This window comes from Crassostrea angulata, chromosome 6 (assembly GCF_025612915.1).
Source record: "Crassostrea angulata isolate pt1a10 chromosome 6, ASM2561291v2, whole genome shotgun sequence".
NCBI classification, from domain to species: Eukaryota; Metazoa; Mollusca; class Bivalvia; order Ostreida; family Ostreidae; genus Magallana; species Magallana angulata.
The window spans coordinates 12870226-12895361 of NC_069116.1; the positions used below are offsets into that span (position 1 = coordinate 12870226).

General features: G+C 33.6%; 2 protein-coding genes across 4 annotated transcripts; both read left to right on the forward strand.

Moving 5' to 3' along the window:
- Positions 1-1410: 1410 nt before the first annotated feature.
- Positions 1411-23666, forward strand: LOC128190505 (toll-like receptor 3). 2 transcript variants are annotated; one of them, XR_008244360.1, is made up of 3 exons: positions 1411-1612; positions 21996-22089; positions 22780-23666. XR_008244360.1 is itself a non-coding variant. In XM_052862580.1 (2 exons), the coding sequence occupies exon 2, from the start codon at positions 2613-2615 to the stop codon at positions 4722-4724; it is 2112 nt and encodes a 703-aa protein (XP_052718540.1). In that variant the 5' UTR covers positions 1411-1612; positions 2610-2612; the 3' UTR covers positions 4725-5040. The 2 variants fall into 2 exon arrangements, 1 of the variants encoding a protein (XP_052718540.1); XM_052862580.1 differs by lacking the exons at positions 21996-22089; positions 22780-23666 and adding an exon at positions 2610-5040.
- On the forward strand, positions 15937-17913 carry LOC128190506 (uncharacterized). Of its 2 annotated transcripts, none has more exons than XM_052862582.1 (6): positions 15937-16022; positions 16517-16671; positions 16801-16913; positions 17056-17195; positions 17347-17562; positions 17670-17913. In XM_052862582.1, exons 2-6 carry the CDS (start codon positions 16519-16521, stop codon positions 17900-17902), a joined length of 855 nt encoding a protein of 284 aa, XP_052718542.1. In that variant the 5' UTR covers positions 15937-16022; positions 16517-16518; the 3' UTR covers positions 17903-17913. The 2 variants fall into 2 exon arrangements, with proteins under 2 accessions (XP_052718542.1, XP_052718541.1); XM_052862581.1 differs by lacking the exon at positions 15937-16022 and adding an exon at positions 16046-16235.
- Positions 23667-25136: the final 1470 nt, after the last annotated feature.

The following is a 25136-nucleotide window of genomic DNA, read 5'->3' on the forward strand; positions in this document are numbered from 1 at the left end:
CATTTTAAAAGGCCATTAATTTAGAAGAACTGTCTAGGTAAAAAAAAAACCTCTTTACATAGAGAATGGAGATTTACGACATTTTTAAAAATTCAAATATTAACATTTGACAGAGAGATGTACATTTATAATTGGAAAAACAGCTGCTCAGTTGAGTAACTCGAGGTGCGTTTCCGTTCTCCCGGACATCAAAATACAGGAAGTGTATTATACCAGCAATATTTGTCGCATACACATGTACTTAGTAATGCATTTATTGGCAAAATTTATCTATATCAATAACTACGAATTCTCTGTAGATTTTTGGGCATAATTGGTCATGAATTCTATTACTGTGAGAATTATCTTGCCTAAAAACTCTAGCTATAAAAAACCCCCCAAAAAACAAACCAAAAAAAAACAAAACAAAAAAACCACCCATCCCACCTAGGGAGGGCTTAATACTTTTATATATGTCTCAGTGACCCAAGTGAAATATTTAGTAGAATCTTATTGGTAGTTATTGGGGAGGGGGCATAAAAAAATCTCTACTTTAAGGAAATAGTATTGTTTTCTGGTTTCTGATGTCTGGTTTTTGACATGTTAAAAAAATACATTGATTCAATGTTCATTAAATCTAGATGTCAGGAAACTAAAGCCTTCAGAATCAAATAAGGACTATATATTTTTTATTTCCTTTACTGACATCTAAATCCCCTCTTTACTTTTGGTGAACTTGTAGGAATGGGTCACAGTTGAAAAAGTCAAGAGTCTGTGATATATAAGAATAAATTTATGGCACGCCAAATTTACAAAAATTAGCTAAACAGAGTTTCATAGTGATAAACTATGTTTATCGGTTGTAAACATTAGTTTACGACAGAAAACTAGTGCTTGTTTATTTAAAGCACAAAAACTTAGCATTTGTCAACTATAGTTTAGAATCGTTAACTATTGAGTATGATTTTACATATGAAAACTACAGTAAACGAATCGTTCACTATAGATTACGGTTCGTAAACTATAGTTAACGGTCGATAAACCTAGGTTATAAACAACAAAACTATCTTTAGCTCATTTTTATGTGAATGTGTCTACATTAACAGTTGCCCTCGAGAAAACGCTAAAGGCCTCAAATATTCCTTTAATGCAAAATTCATCGGGACCCACTGTTGGTGGGAGTTAATTGTGGTTTTAACAATTTTGAAGTTACTTTTCACAAAAAGCTTCGCTGTAAATAAAATTATTTCTGGTGAAGTAAAATATATATCTACAGGTTTTTTTTAAATCTTCCATTTGTTATGAAAAAAAAGCGAAACATCAGTGAAACCCGCCCATATCTGCATTAGGTAAATATAATACAAATCCCTATAAATATAAATGTTGAAAATATACTTGGCATAGTTGCCCTTACTATCCTGAGCAGATTTTTGTTGGTCCTAGCAACAAAGTAGAACTCAATGAGTTGTTGAAAAACCTTTAAATTTATCAACTCCCTTCCTTCTTGTGACATGAAAGCTTCCTAAAGAAGTGATGGGGATACAAGTGCTTGTGTAAAATGTTAAGCGCACTCGGTAACTGTGTGGTCCAAGGATGAAAAGTTAGCAAGTGACAATTCTCGGAAGTTAAGAAAGTAAGTTATTTTCCTTGAATTTATCATGATAATTTGTATTTTATATAACGAGGATGAACAATATATAAAATAGATGGGTAAAAAGACAAAGTGATTCAACAAACAAGAAGAACTACGGAAGATTTAAGTTCACTTGATTTTTGATATACTCTTATTCATTCTTTTACATCAAACACGCCGTTCCAAGATCATTGACAAAAATTTACATCCACTATACATTCTCTCTCTCTCTCTCTCTCTCTCTCTCTCTCTCTCAATTGAAATCAATTATGATTCATTTAGAAACAGTTTTAAAGCGATCTGTTCCTGTATACCGAAATAAGCGTTTTTCTCATGTACTAGTACATACATCCAAACAGGTGAAATCTTGAAACCGATACGTTTTGAACGGTCTAAAAAAATTTCAGAGAGATCAGCTACACGGGAAATAAAGATTCAATTTAAAATACATCATGAAAAATTGTTCCTCTTACAAACTGCATTCAGCTTTAATAATGAGGAAAAAACATTTTATTGATTTTATTTTACACATCATAGCGTTCTCCAATTATTGCCTTACTGTCAATTCACAACACTAGTAGGACATTTTTATTTAAAGGAGAAAAAAAAGTGTTGTCATTTGCGGAAATATCAAGTTACTACAAAACAGCCAATTTAAATGAAACCTGAATGGTAATATAGCATGCTTTTTAGATAAAACTTTTTATTGAATTATCATAATGTAGTAGTCAACTGTTGTTACTTAATCTTCCAAAACCTGAACATCAACGAAGTTATTATTTGTTCCATTTTATTTTGTTTGGATAAAATTTTACACTTGAGTAATTTCATTCGACTTCATGTGGATCGAAAATAACTTTTAAGAAGTTATATAATGTTTTCTTTGGCATGTTTGAATTTTCAATTGGAATAGTTGATCCAATGAATGAATATGATAATGATTATTTAGATATGACGTTCTTACGCCAGGCATTTTGATGCTAGATACATCTTTCAGGTCATGGTTTTAAAACAAATTCTTGTGATACGGATGTTAGCGCTGACCATAGCAATTTTCGAAAAGAAAAAGTCATCCGTGAACTTTTGTCCTTATACACCTTGCTTGTGCACAAATATAACAGCTGATTGTTCCAATAGGACTCTGGAGTCCCTGCAAATTCTTGCAAATCAACTTCCAGAGACAATAATAAATCTTAATTTGTTTGGAAACAACTTCGGGTACATTGGTACTCTCTTCTTTGATCCAATTAAGTCATTGAAAATAGAGAACCTAAGTCTGAGCAATTGTCAAGTTAAAAATATTTCAGCAGAAGCATTTGTTTTCCTCCCATATATAAAACAGTTGGACCTCTCCAGAAATAATCTCACTTACAGAAACATACTTTTGGTTTTGGAGAATTTGAACAGTTCACGTATAGAAACCCTTAAAATATCCGATGTCAAACAGGCACCGTCTACACTTCCTGAAGATGCGTTCGAGAGTTTTGAAGGAAACAGTTCTCTCAATTCTCTTCAACTCCAAAACTGGAATTTGGTGCAGGTTAATGGAGCAGCATTTCAAAATCTAACCAACTTAAATACGTTGGATCTGAGTAATAACAAGATACTTGCCTTAAACATGACGGGACTTGATAAAGTTACTCATCTTAATCTAACTTTAAACGAACTTCCCGGGCTTCCAAAAATGTGTAATGCAAACAATGAATCGTTGGTTCCGAAACTGATGTATTTGTGGCTCGCAATTAATCATATATCGGACTCGTCAGAATTTTATCGCCAAGGCCATTATTTACCACAATTAAGATATCTTAATCTATCCTTCAATGCAATAAGTATCCTAAAAAATAACGCTTTTTCTACCATATCAAAACTGGAGAAATTAGGACTGGAAAATATGTTAACTTACGATTTGTTGATTGAGGAAGATGCTTTTCGATCGAAACTTTTGATTGAACTTTTTATAAGCATGCCTAAAAGAGATACAAAGCAGTTGCTGAAACATAAAACTATTTTCAACAATTGTCCAAAGCTCAAAACTTTAGATGTGTCGCATTTTGATTTTTTAAGTTTTGACAGGGATGATTTTTATAACATGTTACTACCATTGAAGAATTTGGAAATTCTAATGTTGCGTCACTGTTCCTTGAATTTTGTTCCTCCCACTTCGCACCTTTCCAATCTCAAGTCAATCAATCTGCAAGGAAATTTCATACGTCACATTCACGGGGATTTGTTTCAAAACAATTCTGTACTCGGTGAAATAATTCTTCGGAAAAACCATCTCACAACTATTAAACAGGACTCGTTTACAGAGACCATCTGGAACAACCCAAATCTATCCATAGATGTTTCATATAATCCATTTGCATGCGACTGTGATCTTGAATGGTTCATTCAGTGGTCAAACAAAAATATCAAACACGTGAACAAATACGAAGAAAACCAGTGTGATTCACCAAAGGAATGGAAAACTAGCCACATAGGAGGTCATCTGAATTCTCTTAAAATGACATGCCATGTTTTGAATCGTGGTATTGTTATAGGCTTGATTACAGGATCATTTGTGTTCATTTTCTTATTTGCTTTTGTACTTATCAGAAAATTCCGATGGGACATATTGTATTATTTACATAACTGTACTCATGGAAGACAAAAGGGATACCAGAGACTTGTAGACAGAGCTACAGAATACGATGGTTTTGTTGCTTATGATACGCATGACCGGAAGTGGATTATGTCAGAGCTCGTCGACATTTTGGAGAAAAAAGAAAACTACAAGTTGTGTCTTCACGAAAGAAACTTTCTACCGATAGGTTCTCATGTGGATAATATTTTTGACAACATAGAATCTAGTCGTAAGCTTATATTAGTTCTCTCGAACAATTTCATGAAAGATCAGTGGTGTCAGTTTGAAACTGTAATAGCAAACCACCAATTAGCCGACGGAAATAAAGACAAAATTTTACTCATTATTTTGAATGACGTAGATTCCAAACATTTCACTATAGCATTGAAAACATTGTTAAAAGAGGCCGAAAGTGTCGAATGGACAACAAATGCTAACGGAATCAAATTATTCCGGAAGAAAATAATCTCATTTATGCGGAAATAGTTACTTTTGTTTCCATTATCCTTGGATTTCTTATTTTTGTTTAATTTATGATTAACATGTACTCGTTGTTTCAAGCTGTTTGGTCCGATTTTATATTAAATTTTGTGCACATTTTAAAACGATGGTTTTGCTAGGTATATGTATAATAATAGACACTGCAGTAGTTTTCTCAGTCAATTATAACAGATTTCAATGTACAAAATTTGTTAACACAAACGACATAAACAGGTCTAGGCAACCTCCGTTTTTGGAGGATAGATTTTATCCTCCGTTTTTTGGAGGATAGATGTTTGCGCCCCCTGGTGGATCTTTTCAGATGAAGGGCAATTAACTCTGTTTTTACAAAGGGAGTTAACTATGAATAAAATATAATTATTATTTATAAAAATATCACCTTATTTAGCTATTAATAAGTATATTTATTGATAATATTTAAGTTTAAATAATTGCAGGGCTGATTTTAAAGAAAAATATCTTATGTGAAGACTCTCACATTTTTTTTCAATATTCTGGATAATTGATATCTATAAATGGTATCATTTTGATTAATAAAATTTAACAATGTCTTTTTGTGTGAAGGGATTAAATTTAAATGATACTTAATAACATGTGAATTAATTAGAATAAGAGCTACAAGGTTCCTAAGGTATATGCAAACATTTACTTTGTACATGTACAATATAGCAGATCAAGATATCTATTATGTGTCTCTAAACGTGAATGAACTCATTAATGTTTTAATGAGTAATAAACATCACTATTTTGTGATTTTTATTAAATGAAACATGTAAATAGTCTATGTCATTTGTAAAACTTAACACAGGAAGTACACACTTTCAAAGCATATTGTGAAAATACTTTACATAGAATTTCAAATCGCCGCATAAAATCATTAGTTTATACCCTTAACTTTAATTCCCATATAGTCTGGTGCTTGCATTTTCTCATAAAGATATGCATGAAGCCTTTGAAATATACCCATGCTATCCTCCAAAAATGGAGGATAATTTCACACACAATGCAAAGTGACTTTCCATATATGGTAAAAATCAGCAGCCATCTTGAAATTGAGCTATCCTCCAAAAACGGAGGTTGCTTAGACCTGATAAAAGGGTATCGCGTTATTTCGCCTCATATGAAAATTCACCCTGACGCCAAGACGGGTAGGTTGTGTTACGACTTTGACATCGCTATAAATAAAGGTCGTAATGTTCAAGGAAATTACAAAAAACCCTATGTATGTTTTGTTCGCTAATATTTCCGAAGTTTGCTTTGTTTACAATCGATGCATAGCATTCGAGTTTAATAACCCCAATCATTCGGGTGACGAAACCAAGCGGTTCTCTTTTCTAAACACCCCATGATGCATTTTGGTTTGCTTTTTCGTTTGCACAAAAGGGAATTATATTTATTTACTTTGAATATTTCTAACTTTGAAAGGAGACCGATTCTGCTGATGTAAATAGGAGAAAGTCCATAACTTTCTAAAATAAATGGTTTAAAAGAAAAATGATTTGATACTGTAATTACAAAAAAAATCGGACCAAGCAGCTTTAAAATGAAGAATCACATTTTGTTCAGACACATTATATTAATCTCAGTCTCCGTTTAACATGTTCCATGTACATTTAGTACATAGTGTGAATATAGATAAAGGCTTATTTGACAATCTCACCGTAGCAATTGTTTTGTTAAATTCAAAATCGAATAATCACTACCTATAAACATTTATATGATGTACAATGTATGTACTCGGTATGTTGTAATGATGTATATTTTAGAATAGCATTTCTTTAATCATTGAGTTTATATCTGTTACCGGGTTAATACTTTATTTTATCTTCATTTACGAGTACTAATGTATGCCATCAACGTTTAAATGGAGTTCAGCCTTTATTTCATTATTTATTAAATTAATTTTTTAAAAAATGTAATTAGAAATAGGAAAAAATATTCATAATATATATTCAATTATACACAAATTCAAATATATTGTAATGTTTCTTTTACTTAAACATAGTAACATACAATTTAATTTAATATTATCTATTAACTTTGCCTGCAAACTTAACTTTAAAACCAACACATTTTCGGAAATTTTGTGTACAAATGTTCATGTACATACGCCTACCTATGAGCACGCGTAGATTTGAACCCTAATTTAGTCCAGAATAATTTTTTGCCTTTTTGTGGAATGCAACTTAGTCGGGTTTGGAGGTTTAGTCCCTGATTTAGTTCGGTCTAAGCGTATCCCTAGACGTAGATCCTTTTGGGAAACGAGACCCAGGACACAATAACTCATATTCAAAAGAACATCAAGTTTACGATTTCTACATTGAACTCGTCATACCCTCTTTATTTATAATTCGTTTATTAAAAGTTTTTTTTATGTGTAATATACTTATCATAGGCATTAAACATAATTCATCATTACTGTATAGTGTTCTGGTAAAATAAACACATACTCAATATATAATTGATTTTCATATTTGCATTTGCAACAATTGAAGACACATCTCTTAGGTTTTGACATATTGAAGACAGTTTCCCAATGAAAGGAGCTGCTAATTTTGTATTGTAATATAGGCATCGTTTGTATTGATTTAGCTACGTGTAAATTTAATTATAAATAACAACAACTAATGGTTGCTCTAGTTATTTTCTTTTTAAATCAAATTACTACACCTTATACTCGAAAAAGAAAACACCACTTTTGCCTTATGCAACTAATTGATTTCGATCTAAAATTCACACAATATTTCACATAATTATAATTTAGCAAGTAAAGATGTGGAAACCATGTGACTCTATACCTGACAAGCATGGTGGCTAAGAATGCAAATGGCACATCTTATACAACATGCCTTTTGATTGCTACATGCCATTGACCAATTGACCAATCTTTAGCCCCCCCCCCCCTTTCCATTGAAATTCAGGGGTCTTAACAGAAATACTGCATGCTCAATGTTTACCCAACTGTATTTTGAATTTGACCACAAGAGACTTCCAATGCTTTGAAGATGAAAAGAAATATGTAGATATGTGTCTACCTTTACTTATTTTCTGAACACTTCCACAAATGCGACAGGTATGCCTAGTTAAAGAAACTATTAAATGATCAGAGCATGGCAGAAAAACATGTACTTATTCAAATTTTCGGGATGGGACTGGGTTAATATAGTTTCTCAATCTTATGTAATAAAATTATTGGATATTCTTATAGTATGCCTCGCCAAATTTTTTCCCATACAATTAATATTTGGAAACTGTAAATTTTGAATTCAGAAGCAAATTCCCTATATATCTAATAAGGAAAGATTTCACCCACATATTTTTGCATGCATAATGTCATTCAAAGCCTATACAGATTTTGTAAGAAAAACATAAAATGGGACACTCGGCATAAGAATTCCCAGTATTCCCAGTAGTCATGAATTTCACAATTTAGGTAGAAGTCTTCATGGACATCATAACCATGCATTTAGATTTTAACAAATATGTTTGGCAGTAGAGAAAAAGATTTTCTAAGATTTAAAACATTTTATCATATACCCGCTCGAGAGCCTGAACCCCTGACTCAGGGGCCATGAATTTCACAATTTCTGTAGAGGACTTCATGGACATCATAACCATGTGATCAGTTTTTCCTCACATCTGTGGGGGTAGAGAAGAAGATTTTTGAAAATTTGGCTACTTTTTTTTTTTTACATATTTGGCCCCGCCTGAGGCGCCCCGGGGGTGGTAGAGCCATGAACTTCACAATTTAGATTCCTCTTATCATAGAGATACTTCACATTTGAAAATATTTGCACATGGGTACTGGACATTAAAATGCTATATAGTTTTCAAGAAGAAGTTAAAAATGTAAAATTGTTAACGCACGACGGACGATGGACGATGTACGACGGACGACGACGGACGAAGACCAATTGCAACAGGTAGCCTAAAAATCTGTTATGAAAGAGCATCGTCATCAAATTCGTAAACGTCCATGAGAGAGCATATGGAATGTTTGTTTGGTTGAGCTTTTTAACTTAAAAGCATTACTCGAGTTTTCGAACGCCGACGTCCTATATATTCATTTCAAACCTGCGCAAATATATGGAGAAGTAGTAGGGACGCTGTAAGCCGTAGAAAGTGTGAGGACAGGTATATCTTGTTGTGAGAAACGTTATGCTGACAGTTATTGGAAATGTTGAGGTTGTCATTATAACGATCATGACAATATATTGTTTTGATGAACAAAGTAGCCTTTTCTAAATTCACGACCTAAGAATCAGAGGGTTCTGATGTTAGACAGGGCTCTATTTGTCATATAGTGACTTGTTATAAATTGCTTCAGTTATGGTGGACAAACATTTGTCAGACAAGGTCCTCTCCATTAAATTTGCATCAGCTGAAATCTTTTAATGCGTGGCTCCTGGTTATGACTTTTGGTGAAAGTGTAAGGCTCTATTAACCTATTGCATTTGGGAATTCCCAAAGCGGGTATATGATAAAATGTTTTAAATCTTAGAAAATCTTTTTCTCTACTGCCAAACATATTTGTTAAAATCTAAATGCATGGTTATGATGTCCATGAAGACTTCTACCTAAATTGTGAAATTCATGACTACTGGGACAGGGTTTCAGGTCCTAGGGTGGGGCCAATACAGCCATGTAGTGAAAATATATATTTAATCATAGAAAATCTTCTTTTTTGACTCCCACTTATGTGGGGAAGAAACTTAATGCATGGTTATGATTTCCATGAATTTCTATACCGAAATTGTGAAATTCATGGCCCCTGGGTCAGGGGTTCTGGCCATGGGGGGAGGGGGACAATATGGTCATATGGTGTTAATGCATATAGTGTTTAAAATCTTATTCTCTACTCTCACACATCCGTGAGAAAACCTGACTTCATAATTATGTAAACCAGAAAGTCCTTTGAAATTGTAAATTTCATGTCCCCTGGAGTATGACTTTTGAGTCAAGGTCGGGTCCAAAATGGACGTATACAGTGTTTATATAATGTTTAAAATTATCTTCTCTACTCCCACACACCTCGAAGGAAAACTGAATTCATAATTTTATTGACCAGGAAGCCCTTTACAAAGATCATTAATTTCATATCCCACGAAGTAGGGGTTCTAACTCTAGGGCGGGGCCAAAATAGTCGTACAATGTTGATGCATTTAATGTTTAAAAAACTTCTTTACTTCTGCTGAAACTGAATAAAAACTGACCGCATAAAAGAAAGAAAATAAAGCCATCTTTCAAATCTTTAATTTTCATGTCTCCCAATGTAGGGATTTGAATCTAGGGCGGGGCCAAAACACTAATATAGTGTATAGGGTAGGGGTTCTTAACGCAAGGTGTGGCCAGTGTTAATATATATAAAATGTTCAAAAAACGTCCACAAACACGGAATAAAAACTGACTGCACATTTAGAAAAAACATGAAGCTGTCATCTTTTATAATATTTCATGTCGCCTACATTAAGGCAAGGGAAATGTGGCTGGGAGGGGTGGGGGGGGAGGGTATATATTTGTCTTATTATTTTATTCTGCTCAGGAAATTCAATTAACATATTTTGAAAAGAGAAAGAATGAAGCTGTCTATCAAAGTTAAGATATTTCGAAAGCATATGGAAAGAGTTAATAGAGTTATTTTTTCTTGCTTTTTCATAATGGAGTTATCTTCCTTTGCTTGTTCATATTAAAGCTGACATGAATTCATAAAAGCATTTGGTCGCCATATTAGTTTTGATCGCTCTTCTACTGTCACTGGGGTATATATACCGGTTGATAAAGTTACGGTCGGTTGCTTTTTGATCGAGGCATTCAGGTTGCACGGACTTCTGAATGCATGAACTACACAATGTAGTAAAATGTTTGTAATAAATAATAAAGGAATCAACAATCAATAAAATACAAAATATATTTATTCTTTGAAAGATTTTCCAAGGTATCCGTAATATTTTGCACATAGAGTGCTGCCTTACTTCGCATGCACATCGAACACGTGTGTCGTTCATACAGAATGCATAACGTCTGCATCATTTTTAAAACCCCAGCGGCAGTACATCCAACACTGTAGCTTAATGATAGTCAATCCAAGAAAGTAACAACGTAACATCGTTTCCATTCGTTCCTACAAACACGCTCCGTTTCTAAAAATCCATGCGATCATTGACATTGCTCGATCTGCCACAGTGTGTAGTTTGCGCATGTGCGATGTTATATTATACACAGGAAAACGATCTACACTTATCGAGGACTTTTGAAGTATCTGTGGCTGGATTTCAGTCTGCTTGTTTCGTCATTCATTGGATATGCCTTGCCAGTGAAGTGGTTGTCATATCATTTTTGTTCCAGACGTATTTCTACACGTCTTTTCGCCCAAGGTAACGTGTTCGGGTGAATGAAATACCTGAATGCGGTGAAGCATGAATAGTGCTCTCGGCATTATATAGGGGGTGTGTAGCGATGAGCAGAACAATGGAAATCGACAACTAATATGGCGGTAGTCGGAGATAAAAGGGAAATAATGCGTATTTATGAATTCATGTCAGCTTTAAGTAATAAATCGTTGAATATAATGTAATTAAGAAATTGTATGATCAAAAGAGTTATGCATTATTATATTTATCATTTGAAACAAAAACAGTTTTTAAGTCTTTTAAATAGACAAGTAGACTCGTTGATGGTAAAGTATCTACTAGTATATTAGCCACCTTGTGTTAGTTAATCTATGAAAACATATACACATAAAACCTATCTTGATATTAACAAGTATGGGTAATTTTTTTTCTATCAGAATCTTGCAACTTTTCAATATCAGGTCATACACTATAATATGATCTTTATGTTCTTTGCTAAAATTACAGGTTTCATAGTCCTTTTTGAAAGATTCCAGGCAAGAAGGTGGTCGTCATACAATATTTAAATGTTTTCTACTCCAGAATGAAACTTAATTAAATGCATATATGAGACTCATCGACAACTTTTGTTATGGGCTATGGTACTCAGGGGACCGTTAAGGCCAATTGGCCTCTTGTTTTAGGATTATAAAGATTCCATTTTTAAAGTGATGAAGTTTTACATTGAATTAAGAAGCAACAATTCCTATCAAAATAGTGTTTTTCTATCATGTAGGTAAATATGTAGTTTTTTCCCCCGATTGGATAAAATTTAACGGCTTTATAACTTGACATTCTCTATAACAACACTAAATAAATGTGTATGGTGTTATACTTCATAAAAGAGACATTTAAAATTTTGTTCCCATGGGAAACAAATCTTTGTTACATGCGGAAGTGCTATGGGACTGAATTCGTGCCTGGTCACTGCCAGGTGTTTCGGTCACCACAAAAACATCCATACACTTGGATTCAGGAATCAAACAAGCTTGTTTTTTTTTTTTACAAACACGAGTTTTTCAAAGATATTACAAGAGTTACAAATGTTTGTTGTATAGGTGCAGCCTAATTAAGGTTGGACAACACAACGCCATTTATAGTCGTATCAACTAAATAGTGACTTAAATTCGTCAAATATTTATCGTGGCCTGGTTGTTCGTGCTTGAGCAAACCGAACTTAAAAAGTCAATGTAAAGTGTTTGTCATATAAAAAACACCCAGATGAAAAGCAATCATAGAGAGGTATCAAAATATTGAAAGGCCCATAAATAATGTCTTCAGGAACATAATTGTTTGCCTATCATAACACAACATTTTTTATATAATTCAAAGTGTTTAGATAAACAGAAACTGAGTTTACTGAAAATCCAGTCCCTTTATTAATTTTATTTAACAGTGTGTTCAAGTCACGAGTACAAAAAATGTATTTTTATGCAATATCAAGTTTAACCATTTCGTAAAGTCTCTATTTATTACTCAACTGTGTCAATTTTACCTAACATATAACAAAATTAATCGAAATCGCCATACTTGAAAAAGCTTAGCTATGCATATAAAAATATACTGTTTTCAGGGAAGTATACCCCTCCATTTTATGTTCACCCCTTTCACTCTCGTTGTCTGTGGGCGAATTTAAGACTAGGCAATCTCCAATTTTACAAATTAATGGAGTGAAACCGTTTGTTTGTAAAATAAAGTGTAGAACGAAAAAAATAACAGGGGGTGAAAATAACACACTGTATTGAAAATGGATAATTGGTATCATTTTAAAAACCTGAATGCACTTTAAATATGATTCCTTACTCGCAAAGAAAGGCAGGAACACACATTTTGGCATTGCTTGATTCAATCTTGCAGATGTGATATAACTAATCAGCCTCACGAATTATGATAAATTTTAATTTTCCTAGCAACGATGTGAAAAATATGACTATTTGACTGACTTTCGACAAGCTGGTAAATATTCCATTACTTTCTTCCTTCCTTTTATATTGTAACATGAACAAGTGGGTGCTTGAGGGATATAAAAGCATTCATTCGCTTATGGGTAGGAAGGAGATTGGTGTGCCCAATCTTATGGAAGTCATGAAAAGTATTTATATAATCAAATGGTTTTATCGCTTTATTTGAATGAAAAGACGGAAATGTAGATATGTTGTCTGTCTGTTACAGCTCTGTATTAACTAATGATGGTCTATAAAAGCCCTATATTTACTGATGATGGTCTATTACAGCCTTTTTCTCTGTTATTACCGAGTACTTAGCTATATGTAGATATGTTTTCTGTCTGTTACAGCCCTGTATTATCTAATGATGGTTTATTACAGCCCTGTATTAACTTATGATGGTCTATTACAGCCTTTTTCTCTGTTATGACTGGGTACTTACCTACAAGAAGATATGTTGTCTGTCTGTTACAGCCCTGTATTAACTAATGATGGTCTATTATAGCCTTTTTAGCTCACCTGAGCTGAAAGCTCAAGTAAGCTATTCTGATCACATTTTGTCTGTCGTCCGTCTGTCCGTCCGTCCGTCTGTCCGTAAACTTTTCACATTTTCAATATCTTCTCAAGAACTACTAGGCCAATTTCAACCAAACTTGGCACAAATCATCCTTAGGCAAAGGGGATTCAAAGTTGTGAAAATTAAGGGCCACACCCGTTTTCAAGGGGAGATAATTAGAAATTAATGAAAAATTTCGAGAAATTTTCAAAAATCTTCTTCTCAAGAACCAGAAAGCCAGGAAAGCTGAAACTTGTGTGGAAGCATCCTCAGGTAGTGTAGATTCAAAGTTGTGAAATTCATGACCCCCGGGGTAGGGTGGGGCCACAATGGGGGTCGAAGTTTTACATAGGAATATATAGAGTAAATCTTTAAAAATCTTCTTCTCAGAAACTAAACAGCCAGGAAAGCTGAAACTTGTGTGGAGGCATCCTCAGGTAGTGTAGATTCAAAGTTGTGAAAATCATGATCCCTGGGGGTAGGGTGGGGCACAATGGGGGGTCGAAGTTTTACATAGGAATATATAGAGTAAATCTTTAAAAATATTCTTCTCAGAAACTAATCAGCCAGGAAAGCTGAAACTTGTGTGGAAGCATCCTCAGGTAGTGTAGATTCAAAGTTGTGGAAATCATGATCCCTGGTGGTAGGGTGAGGCCACATTTGGGGGGGGGTGTTAAAATTTTACATAGAAATAAATAGAGTAAATCTTTAAAAATCTTTTTCTCAGAAACTAATCAGCCAAGAAAGGTAAAACTTTTGTGGAAGCATCCTCAGGCAGTGTAGATTCAAAGTTGTGAAAATCATGATCCCTGGGGGTAGGGTGGGGCACAATGGGGGGTCGAAGTTTTACATTGGAATATAAAGAGTAAATCTTTTAAAATCTTCTTCTCAGAAATTAATCAGCCAGGAGAGCTGAAACTTGTGTGGAAGTATCCTCAGGTAGTGTAGATTCAAAGTTGTGAAAATCATGATCCCTGGTGGTAGGGTGAGGCCACATGGGAGGGGGGGGGTGTTAAAGTTTAAGTTTTACATAGGAATATATAAAGTAAATCTTTAAAAATCTTCTTCTCAGAAACTAATCAGCAAGATGATTCTTTATAATTGTTAAAACTTTGGCTCCAGGACAATTCTTCGGCCTCACAAGAAGGTTCAGAATTTGATGTAGCTAAATACCCCATATATAAACAATTGTAAAGGATCTTTTTGAGAACTGCAATACTCAACATGTGATATGACTATAAAATTGTAGCAGGCAGCTATTTTTTTATTAGAATCTTTTTGTATTACTGTATAGGGCAGGAAAGCGGAAACGCGTCATAACACGAGATTTAACGAGAATTCAGCCGTTGGAGATAAACAAATACACGTGGTTTTGTAAATGGCGTTTTCAATTCTACATTGGCTGAACTATGTGTCCGGCACAAAAAAACTTCAACAAAAATCAGAGCTGGCGGTCAAAGCAGATCATGTTTTGAAGTTTTGTTTTGACCCCGAACTAAATCACGTCCAGGGAAGAGTCCAGGCGAGTATGAGAGATCGGAGTTACCATGTCAATGTAAGTTCACGACTTTCTGAATCATTCCCACTCTAATAAAATCAGTAGTAATATTGTAGTAAGATTTTGTCTGAAAGTATTTAATTAATCAATGTAGATCACGCTGGGAGAAAATAACACAGTTGTTGACGGTATATGTGACTGTGTGAACGGCCAAGACAAGTGCCACCACAAGGCGTCTATTCTTTTATATGGGTATAGTGTTTTTAATTAAAGAAAATATAGCCTATATGCACATATTGTCTAGTTCATCTTTTCAGTTGAATAATATATGTAATAATCTTTATTGTATTTTACTTAGATATAAGAATGTTAGCAAAACAGACGTGAGAGCTTCTTGGATTCAGCATCCAAAGCGAGCTCCACCAAAACAGACCACTACAATGGAAGAACTATTTCCACCCCCACCAAATATAGTCAATTACAGGTATGTATCAAGTCATGTTAAATTTAAAATAAATGAATTAGCAGGAATTATTAGTTTTCACAAAATTTGTTTCACATGGCATTACATGCAGTTGTATATCATAATACATGTACAATGTACATGTATACTGTGTACAGTACAATGTACATATATACTGTGTACAGTACATGTAGCCATTGATAAATCTGGTTATTGTATCCTCAAATGTCCAGCCGTAAATAATATCTTTATTACAGATAATAACTAGTCATAAAAATTATTTTTTCTTATCTTATCCTAGATTAAACTTTGTGTTCAGGAGATATGTTATTCTAACTAATCTTATTCTGTTAGGGCAACAACAAGACCTGTAGATGAGACAGATGTAGCTTTCCTGTGCAATAAGCTTAATGCTCTTGGTCAATTTTCAGGTTAAATGTTATGCTAAAAATTGAGGTTTTTTAAAATTTTGAGTGATTTTCTTCAAATTTTATTAATGTTTGTGTTGGTAAAATATTTGAATATTTGTGCCTGACGCATGCAGTGCAGGATTTTCAGCTCCAAGACTGTGACATTAGTGTTACGAGGAATTTTTATGTGCTGCTTAAAACTCATGAAAATATTGGCTTTTAGTGCAGCTTTGGGTACATATTCAAATATTAGCATTTTCTTATTGTTGTTATTTTAAGAAAAAAAAAACGTTTTACCTGAAAGTTTCTTTGTTCTGAAGTTAGTTTTCTTAATCTTTTTCAGATTTTCATGCACTAATACATTTATAGAAACAAAATTAGATATATGAAAAACATACTACTTGTAGTAACGTACATGTACATCTGGCATGTTTTGGAAATATCTTTTCTAGCATAGTAAAGTGAAGTAATGTTGTATCTAATTATTATAATTTATTTGATTTTACACATTTTAGCTATGCTATGGATTGTATCTAAAGAGCCTCCATCTCCAACACTGGATGTTCCAACTGTAGAAGATTTGCTGCTTGGGGAAGGCTACACAGGAGCTACGGACAAGATAAAGTGGCTGAAGACGAATCTTGCAATCTCCAAAGAGAAAATAGAGCAGGTTGATTTTACTTTGTTTATGACATAACGTGAGGTTTCGAAGTTGATTTGATCAAAATTAATACATATATAATGTGTATATTAATATCTTATTAAGTGGAAAAGTTCATAAAATTATGATCAATTTTAGGTTGCACAGATGACCGCAGGACAGAGGAATAACCACCTCTGGGCATTGGTTAGAAAAAACCGTTTGACTGCATCCAACTTTGGAAAAGTGCTAGCTGCCATCAGACGAAACAGGTTAAAAATTATGTATTAAATATTTTTTTCTCTCAGCATACTCAAATGTTTAATGTTGATCATCCTGTGTATTGATGTGTATGTAATACATATGACTTTTTACATTAGTAAATTTTGTACATGTAATGAATCATTCTTTCAGGTTCCCACCCTCATTGTTTAAACAAATTCTTGCCTCGTATGACCTATCTACAAAAGATGCTATTGTATGGGGAGTTAGCAATGAGTCAGTTGCCAAAGCAAAGTATTGCTCTTATGGAGATGCAGTTGTTGAAGACACAGGTAATATGCTACACCAGCATCATTTTTATTTGATGATTTATCTTGCGGTAATTTTTATACAAGTACTGCATAAATCACTAAATACACTAGCTGTTGGTATACATGTACTTTAAATAAAATAAAGCACTGTGTTTAACTTTTTTACACTGAGGTGTATGGTTGCATGAGAATGGTGTTTTAGGCGCAAGTCCTGATGGCCTCATTCGGCGGGCAGCAACCCACAACTATAACCACCAAGCAGCAGAGATGACTGATGTGCTAGAGGCAATGCAAGTGAGGCCTGAAATTTTGGAAGTGAAGTGCCCCTTCACTGCTAGAAATATGACAATCCCTGAAGCCATTAACTTAATCAAAGAGTTTTGTTTAGGTATTTGTATTTTTATATTACCTGCATTTGATTTCATTTAAAAAAAAAAAAAAAATGTAAAAATGTTGAAATTTTGATAATAAGATATATATTTTTTGAATTGCTAGAGTACCAGGTTCATGATGGCAGACAGGTGTACAAGCTTAAAGAAAATCATATCTACTACGACCAAGTACAGGGGCAGCTATACATCCTAAACAAATCAGCCTGTGATTTTGTTGTGTGGACAACTCGAGACATTGCCATTGTTAGGGTTCTCCAGGACGGCTTGTGGGGCCAGAACATTGAGAAACTTACCAACTTCTATTTTGCTCATTTGATCTCTGTTATTCAAAAATGACTGTCACAATATCTGAGTTCCTACCTTAAAACTGATAAATAAGCTTGTATCAGTTCAGCCAACTTTTTTCTTAAAATAAACAGACCTGGTACTCCTGACTTGACCCAATCAGTGTGGGTTTTTTTCAATGATAGTGTTATTTATCTTAGAAGATAAAAAAGCAAAGGTTTGTATTGTAAAGTTAAATCAACAAATGACAAAGAGAAAAAAATGTTGCTGTTACATTTCTTAATTTAATAAATTTTAAAATTAGATGACAAAAAATGTAAAAAAAAAAAACCCCAATCTATTATGGTTTGAATCAGACTTGTTAAATAAAGAAAATTCATTAAGATTGCTGGGGGTATTTATAAACATTTAATAACATATAAATTCACTGATCAAAACTGTAATTATTTGCAATTTCTGCAATCATGGGATTTTGAAAGTTTACAAGCATAGCACATACTTGAAAAATCTTAGTACTAATGTGGCGGAATTGCTGAGGAATGTGTGACAGAATTTCAAAGTTTTTTATCCGCTCATTCACTCTCTCAACATGGATTCTTGACCGCGCTATCTTCCTGCAGACTTGGACTTCTGCTGGGGTGTACTGGCCTTTATCTTTAAGGAAGGGAGGGATGTTCAGATGAATACACTGAGGGAGAATAGAATGGATCGTAAACCCTTTGTCTGCCAAAATCATGTCTCCTGGGGATAACTTGGCAAGCATGTTGCTATGCTTTACTATAGCAACATCTGAGGTGCTGCCAGGATATAGTTTGCTTACGTACACAACGGCTCCATTAGGAGCAACACCAGTAACAGACTTCACAGTATGTCTATTTTTGTAGGAACTGTAGGTCTGTGACTGGGCTGTCATGTCCTGACCGGGAACATCCTGTGTAACCTCAGTGGCGTCAATCACAAGGCGACAACAGTTAAAATCTCCAAAACTTGCTGGCATTGAAGCCTTGCACTTAAGGAGCGAAGGAATGTTATTTTCCATCATACCTTCAAAAAAAACTTCATGCAGAGCAAAGACATGGGTAATGATGATATTATGAATGGTTGCTTTGCTGGTACAAAAGCGTTCTGCAAGGTCAAGGAAGGGACAGTTCAGCTTAAGTTTCATTAATGTCATGAAAAGTTGGTCCGTCCTTGAAAATGCACTTGGAGTCCAACCATCCACGTATACCAAAGGAAATCGCTGTAAGGTTGAGTCGATGATCCTAAACATCTGCGGTTTCAATGAGGTGTACATCAACATCTACAAATTTATAATAGGTCAACTTGATAATTGAAGCTGTTAAATGTTCTTGTAGAGAGTAAATTTAACTGTAGATTTAAAATCTTTAATGTATTTTGGTACAAACATGATCAAAGAAATTTTAAATTCGCAAGAATTTTATTATCAAATCAGTCATTTCCTTCGGATTAGACATTCAGTTTTAATTTAGCAAAAAAAAAAAGGTTGAATTTGGCTTGACCAATGATTGACATATTCCAATTGCAATAGGTCATCCAAAGTAAATCAAGTAATATAAATATTGTCTTTAAAAATATGTAATTTATTTGATGTCTAATACCTTCTGCTCATTGTCGATGACATTTGCAACTGTTAAAGGGTGCTTCTGTGACTGTAGAGTTGCTATTTCTGTCTGCAAATATGCTATCTGCTTCTCCAGTTCCAACAATACAAACCATAATTGATGAATAAAATGATGACTACATGCTTCATTTTTTAAAAAAATTTGTTATACAATGTACCATTCATTATTTTGCTAGCACTGAATTTAAAATCCAATCTGCTTCTAAAGAATTTGGAATGGATGTACATGTGCCAATCCAACATCAATCAATATTAATTATTGTTTTGCCTCGGACTAGAATGTCGCGACGTCATTGGATGAAACGCGTCACGTGGCTGCCTTACAAATTTCTTTAAAAGGCAAGCGTCAAAATTTATAGGGCAACATGGCTGACGTACCGTTATTTGAACTGATTTTTTACACAAACGTTTGTTTACATATCAAACTTTAGGTCCTCGACAAAACAAAACACTTATTAGGTTTGATACTGACTGTTTAAAGAAATTTGTGGGGTCGGTAAAATCCATAGAAGGCTAGGCTTCGCCTCGCCTTCTATGGACTTTATCGACCCAACAAATTTCTTTAAACAGTCAGTAACAAACCTAATAAGTCATAATATAAATTTATATTGTTAGATACACGAAGAAAAAAATTCCTTCTGATACATTTGATTTTTATCACCTTGATTTCTAATACTAGGGATGAATAAGACTGCATGTAATTATGCTCCTCATCAGCAACCTCATTTTCAACCACAGGCTCTGTGTCTGTAAGTATACTTTCATTTGTCTCGGGTTCTGCAGATTCACCAATCTCAGCTTGCCTGCACTGTCTAGAATACATAAAAATAGGATTAAACTTTAACAGTTAACAATTTCTTAAAAACAATATCTTCTTCTCTACACAATAGTTTTGTCATTTAGTATTTTTTCTATCAGTTTTGAATGCACATTACATAAAAAATATTGAAGAATACATTTTCACATTTTGACAAACAGCATTTAAATAAATGTACACCCTTGCATATATGTATGGCAACTTGGTATGTGTAATATCAAATGTACCAGCTCCCATTGTAACTTACTATGCTTAATTAACAGTAAAATATTTATATATTTCATCCATTATTTGTTATAATCATATTGTTTTAATGCATATGACCCCCAAGGGCCATTGATTGGTGAATATCAAAAGAGTAACTGTTTTTGTTAAACTCTTCAAACATTTAGCAGTATACTGAACAGTGAACACTGTGGAAATGTTCCATATTTCACATAAATACATTAGTTACCGTGAAATTTTATTTGGATTTGGAAAGTCAAAATAAGTGCCCTGGTTCCAAGGAAACAATGTAGGACCATTTTCCTTCTTGCCGTCTTTAAAGTGACAGCTACAAATTCTGTCTGAAGAGTTGACTCTTCTGTCTTTCCTCCTATACATAAAATGGTTATTAGAATTGAACAAACAGTACAATTTTACTAACATGCAATTGCATATACTTCAAATCAATGATTACATTATTTATCAAATCTGTTAATCAGGTTTACTTGCAAAAAAGATTATAGATACTGTCATACAACTAAGTAAATAACAGCCTTTGAGATTTACAAACATGATAAGCTTTATGTATTTTATGTATGGCTTTTTTTTTTTACTATGGTCTATTGATAAAACCGTGTGTATTGTGAACTCCTGATCAACTGAATACAACAAAGTAGTTATAACATTACAAAAATTTCACAAAATTGGCATATAAATACCGACGAGGATAGAATATTATTTTCATAATATTTGTATATAATGATGAAATATGACAAGTCAAGTTTTTATGCAAGTGATTTTATTAATACAGGATCTACATGTATTATTGTACATTGTCCAGATTGTTTGTATTATGACTCCATTAAGCTGACTTTATCATACCTATTGTTCCTCAGGTGAGCGATGTGGCCCATGGGCCTCTTGTTCTCTGTTATTACCGAGTACTTAGCTATATGTAGATATGTTTTCTGTCTGTTACTGCCCTGTATTATCTAATGATGGTGTATTACAGCCCTGTATTAACTAATGATGGTCTATTACAGCCCTGTTCTCTGTTATGACTGGGTACTTACCTACAAGTAGATATGTTATCTGTCTGTTACAGCCCTGCATTAACTAATGATGGTCTATTACAGCCCTGTATTTACTGATGATGGTCTATTACAGCCTTTTTCTCTGTTATTACCGAGTACTTAGCTATATGTAGATATGTTTTCTGTCTGTTACAGCCCTGTATTATCTTATGATGGTGTATTTCAGCCCTGTATTAACTAATGATGGTCTATTACAGCCCTGTTCTCTGTTATGACTGGGTACTTACCTACAAGTAGATATGTTATCTGTCTGTTACAGCCCTGCATTAACTAATGATGGTCTATTACAGCCCTGTATTAACTGATGATGGTCTATTACAGCCCTGTTTTCTATTATTACTTAGAACTTAACTACGTTTTAATAGATATGTTGTCTGTCTGTTACAGCCCTGCATTAACTTAGAGATGATGTTTCCATCAGATTATCCAATGTCTCCACCATTTGTGAGGGTTACAACTCCACGATTTAAATTTCTTACAGGTAAATTGTCTTTCATTAGTAGTTTAAAGGGGCATGGTCATGATTTTGGTCAAAAATTAATTTTTCGATTTTAATGTTTATAATGCTTTAGTAAGGCATTTTTAACAGGTAACCAAAATTTGAGTGTCATTTGTTGAGATATAAGCGAGTTACAGAGCTTATAATTCCTCGCCATGTAAACAAAGCTTTTGTTTACATTTTGAATGTTGAAGTGAAAATTCCAGTTTTAGACCTAAAATAAATGTGTTAATCGTTAGGAACTTTGTATTTATGCTTAAAATGAATAAGAATACATACAAATCATCTTAAAAAAGATTTTTTACTGGTATATTGAACCTATGTAAACAAAAACAGGGCACGAGCCTTGTTTGCATGACGAAGAATTGTGAGCCCTGTATCTTGCTTAAAACTCATCAACGGGCACCCATTTGATCATTAGAGATGCATTCATGAAGCATTGTAAATAATAAAAACAGAAAAATAAAATTTGACCAAAATCGTGACCTTTGGGTAACTTTGTAACTAAATTAACACATACAAACTGTGTAAAACGTAGTGTAGAAAACAAATATTTACTAGTATCAGAAAACATTTTTCTTTGCATATTGTATATTTGTTTGAAACAATTGAAATTTACACGTTGATAGTATTTACGTCTTCTGTACCTATTAGGTCATGTGACTTTTACAGATCAGATGTGAGATTCTTAGTGACCCCAACGCTCAGCTGGACCTGAATAATGCACACACAGCATACACCCAGTCTGAAGCCCGAGCAGCATTTCAGAGGATGGTCCAGAGATATGGCTGGGACAAGTCCTAGGAACCAGTTATATTATGTACTGCGGTCAGCGTATCACAAATGACAGGGATTGGACAGTCATGCAATATGGAGGGTTTTTCTATCACTGACATTTCTTAAGCTGGTATGGGACACCTCCACATTGTGACATACTTCCATCAAAATAAACAATAAAATAAAGTATGATTTTATAAATGTTTTCTACACCAAAATTGTTATCTATCAGCATAGCGCAATGGATGAAAGCATGGATTACTAATCTGTGTCATGAGTTTCGAATTCCATTAGGGATTTTACAATTTCTACTTTTTCTACTTATGTTTTGGTCAAATATTGTAAAATTTGAAAATTTGAAAAAGGTTAAAGTATTTCGATTATAATTTTTTATCATCCATGTTAATATTGGCAGGTGCCCCATACCACCTTGAAAAATTCTGTACTATTTTGATGGATGTATATATATATATATATAGTGTGAGTCTGTATGACTTCTGTAAGGTTTACAGCATCTTGAAGCAGCTAAAAAATCCATTGATGTTATTGTAAATTGTAGATAATTCATCTTATTCACTGCACTAGTCCTTTTTATTGTTTGATTCAAGATGTAATAAATTTTTGCAATTTTTTTTCAATGTTAAATTTGGGAAGAAAGGGCACATGTAAATTTGTAAATACTTTAGATATTAGACTATTATTTTTGTATATTTCATAACTGATTACATGAAAAGAACAATTTCAAGCAATAAAATTATCTCTTTTGTAGGTATGAGAATTCATTGTTATATTTTGTTTTATTTGAAGACTGTAGTACTACGTGTTTATATTGCAAGTATCTACTATTACGGGCCCTCCGGCTTCCTCTCACATCAATGACCCCACGCGATAAGGTCCGTGCCAATGAGAAATATTAATATAAGTTGTAGATCTTGTTTGTCAATCGTTGTAAAATAAAGGAAGTTCACATAATGTTTTACTGCAAGGCTTTACATTGCGGCGTTTGTCCTGGTTTACAAGGTTTCTTGGCTCTTTTTTATAGCATATATCTTTTTATGGCTTTGCACTGAAACAAATTCTCAAAATTGATACAGATTCCAGAATTCATGTAATTGGGGCCGCATTTGATATCACCCGTTGTAGTTTTTCAGATTCATTGAAATTGATTTATTATTCCAAAATGTAAGGATATTTTAGTGTTCTTGATATTACAGCTTGGGTAATGGTCAAGAACACATTATTTTTTGGGCCATATCTCAAAAACCTCCAGGTTATTTTTCTTGGTCCAATTCAACAGAACTACAGAACACCTGCATTATGCGATAAATACCCCCTCCCCCAAAAAAGGAAGTTGACAATAGCATCCAGAGGTTTCAATATTTAAAAAAAAAAATTATTTGTTCTTCGTTCTCTACAGATTTTCATTTTAAAAGGCCATTAATTTAGAAGAACTGCTTAGGTAAAAAAAACACCCTCTTTACATAGAGAATGGAGATTTACGACACTTTTAAAAATTCAAATATCGCATTTGACAGAGAGGTGTACATTTATAATTAGAACAGCTGCTCAGTTGAGTAACTCGAGGTACGTTTCCGTTTTCCCGGACATCAAAATACAGGAAGTGTGTATTATACCAACAATATTTGTCTCATACACATGTACTAATAGTAATGCATTTATTGGCAAAATTTATCTATAAACTGATCTATATCAATAGCTACAAATTCTCTGTGGATTTTTGGGCATAATTGATCATGGATTCTATTACTGCGAGAATTATCTTGCCTCAAAACTCTAGCTATTAAAAAAACACAAAAAAAACAAAACAAAAAAAGCCCACCCATCCCACTTAGGGAGGGCTTAATACTTTTATATATGTCTCAGTGACCCAAGTGAAATATTTAGTAGAATCTTATTGGTATTTATTGGGGAGGGGGCATAAAAAATCTCTACTTTAAGGAAATAGTATTGTTTTCTGGTTTCTGATGTCTGGTTTTTGACATGTTAAAATATAAAAAAATACATTGATTAAATGTTCATTAAATCTAGATGTCATGAAACTAAAGAAATCAGAATCAAACAAGGACTATATATTTTTTATTTCCTTTACTGACATCTAAATCCCCTCTTTACTTTTGGTGAACTCGTAGGAATGGGCCACAGTTGAAAAAGGCAAGAGCATGTGATATATAAAAATAACTTTATGGCACGCCAAACAAAAATGAGCTAAACAGAGTTCCATAGTGATAAAC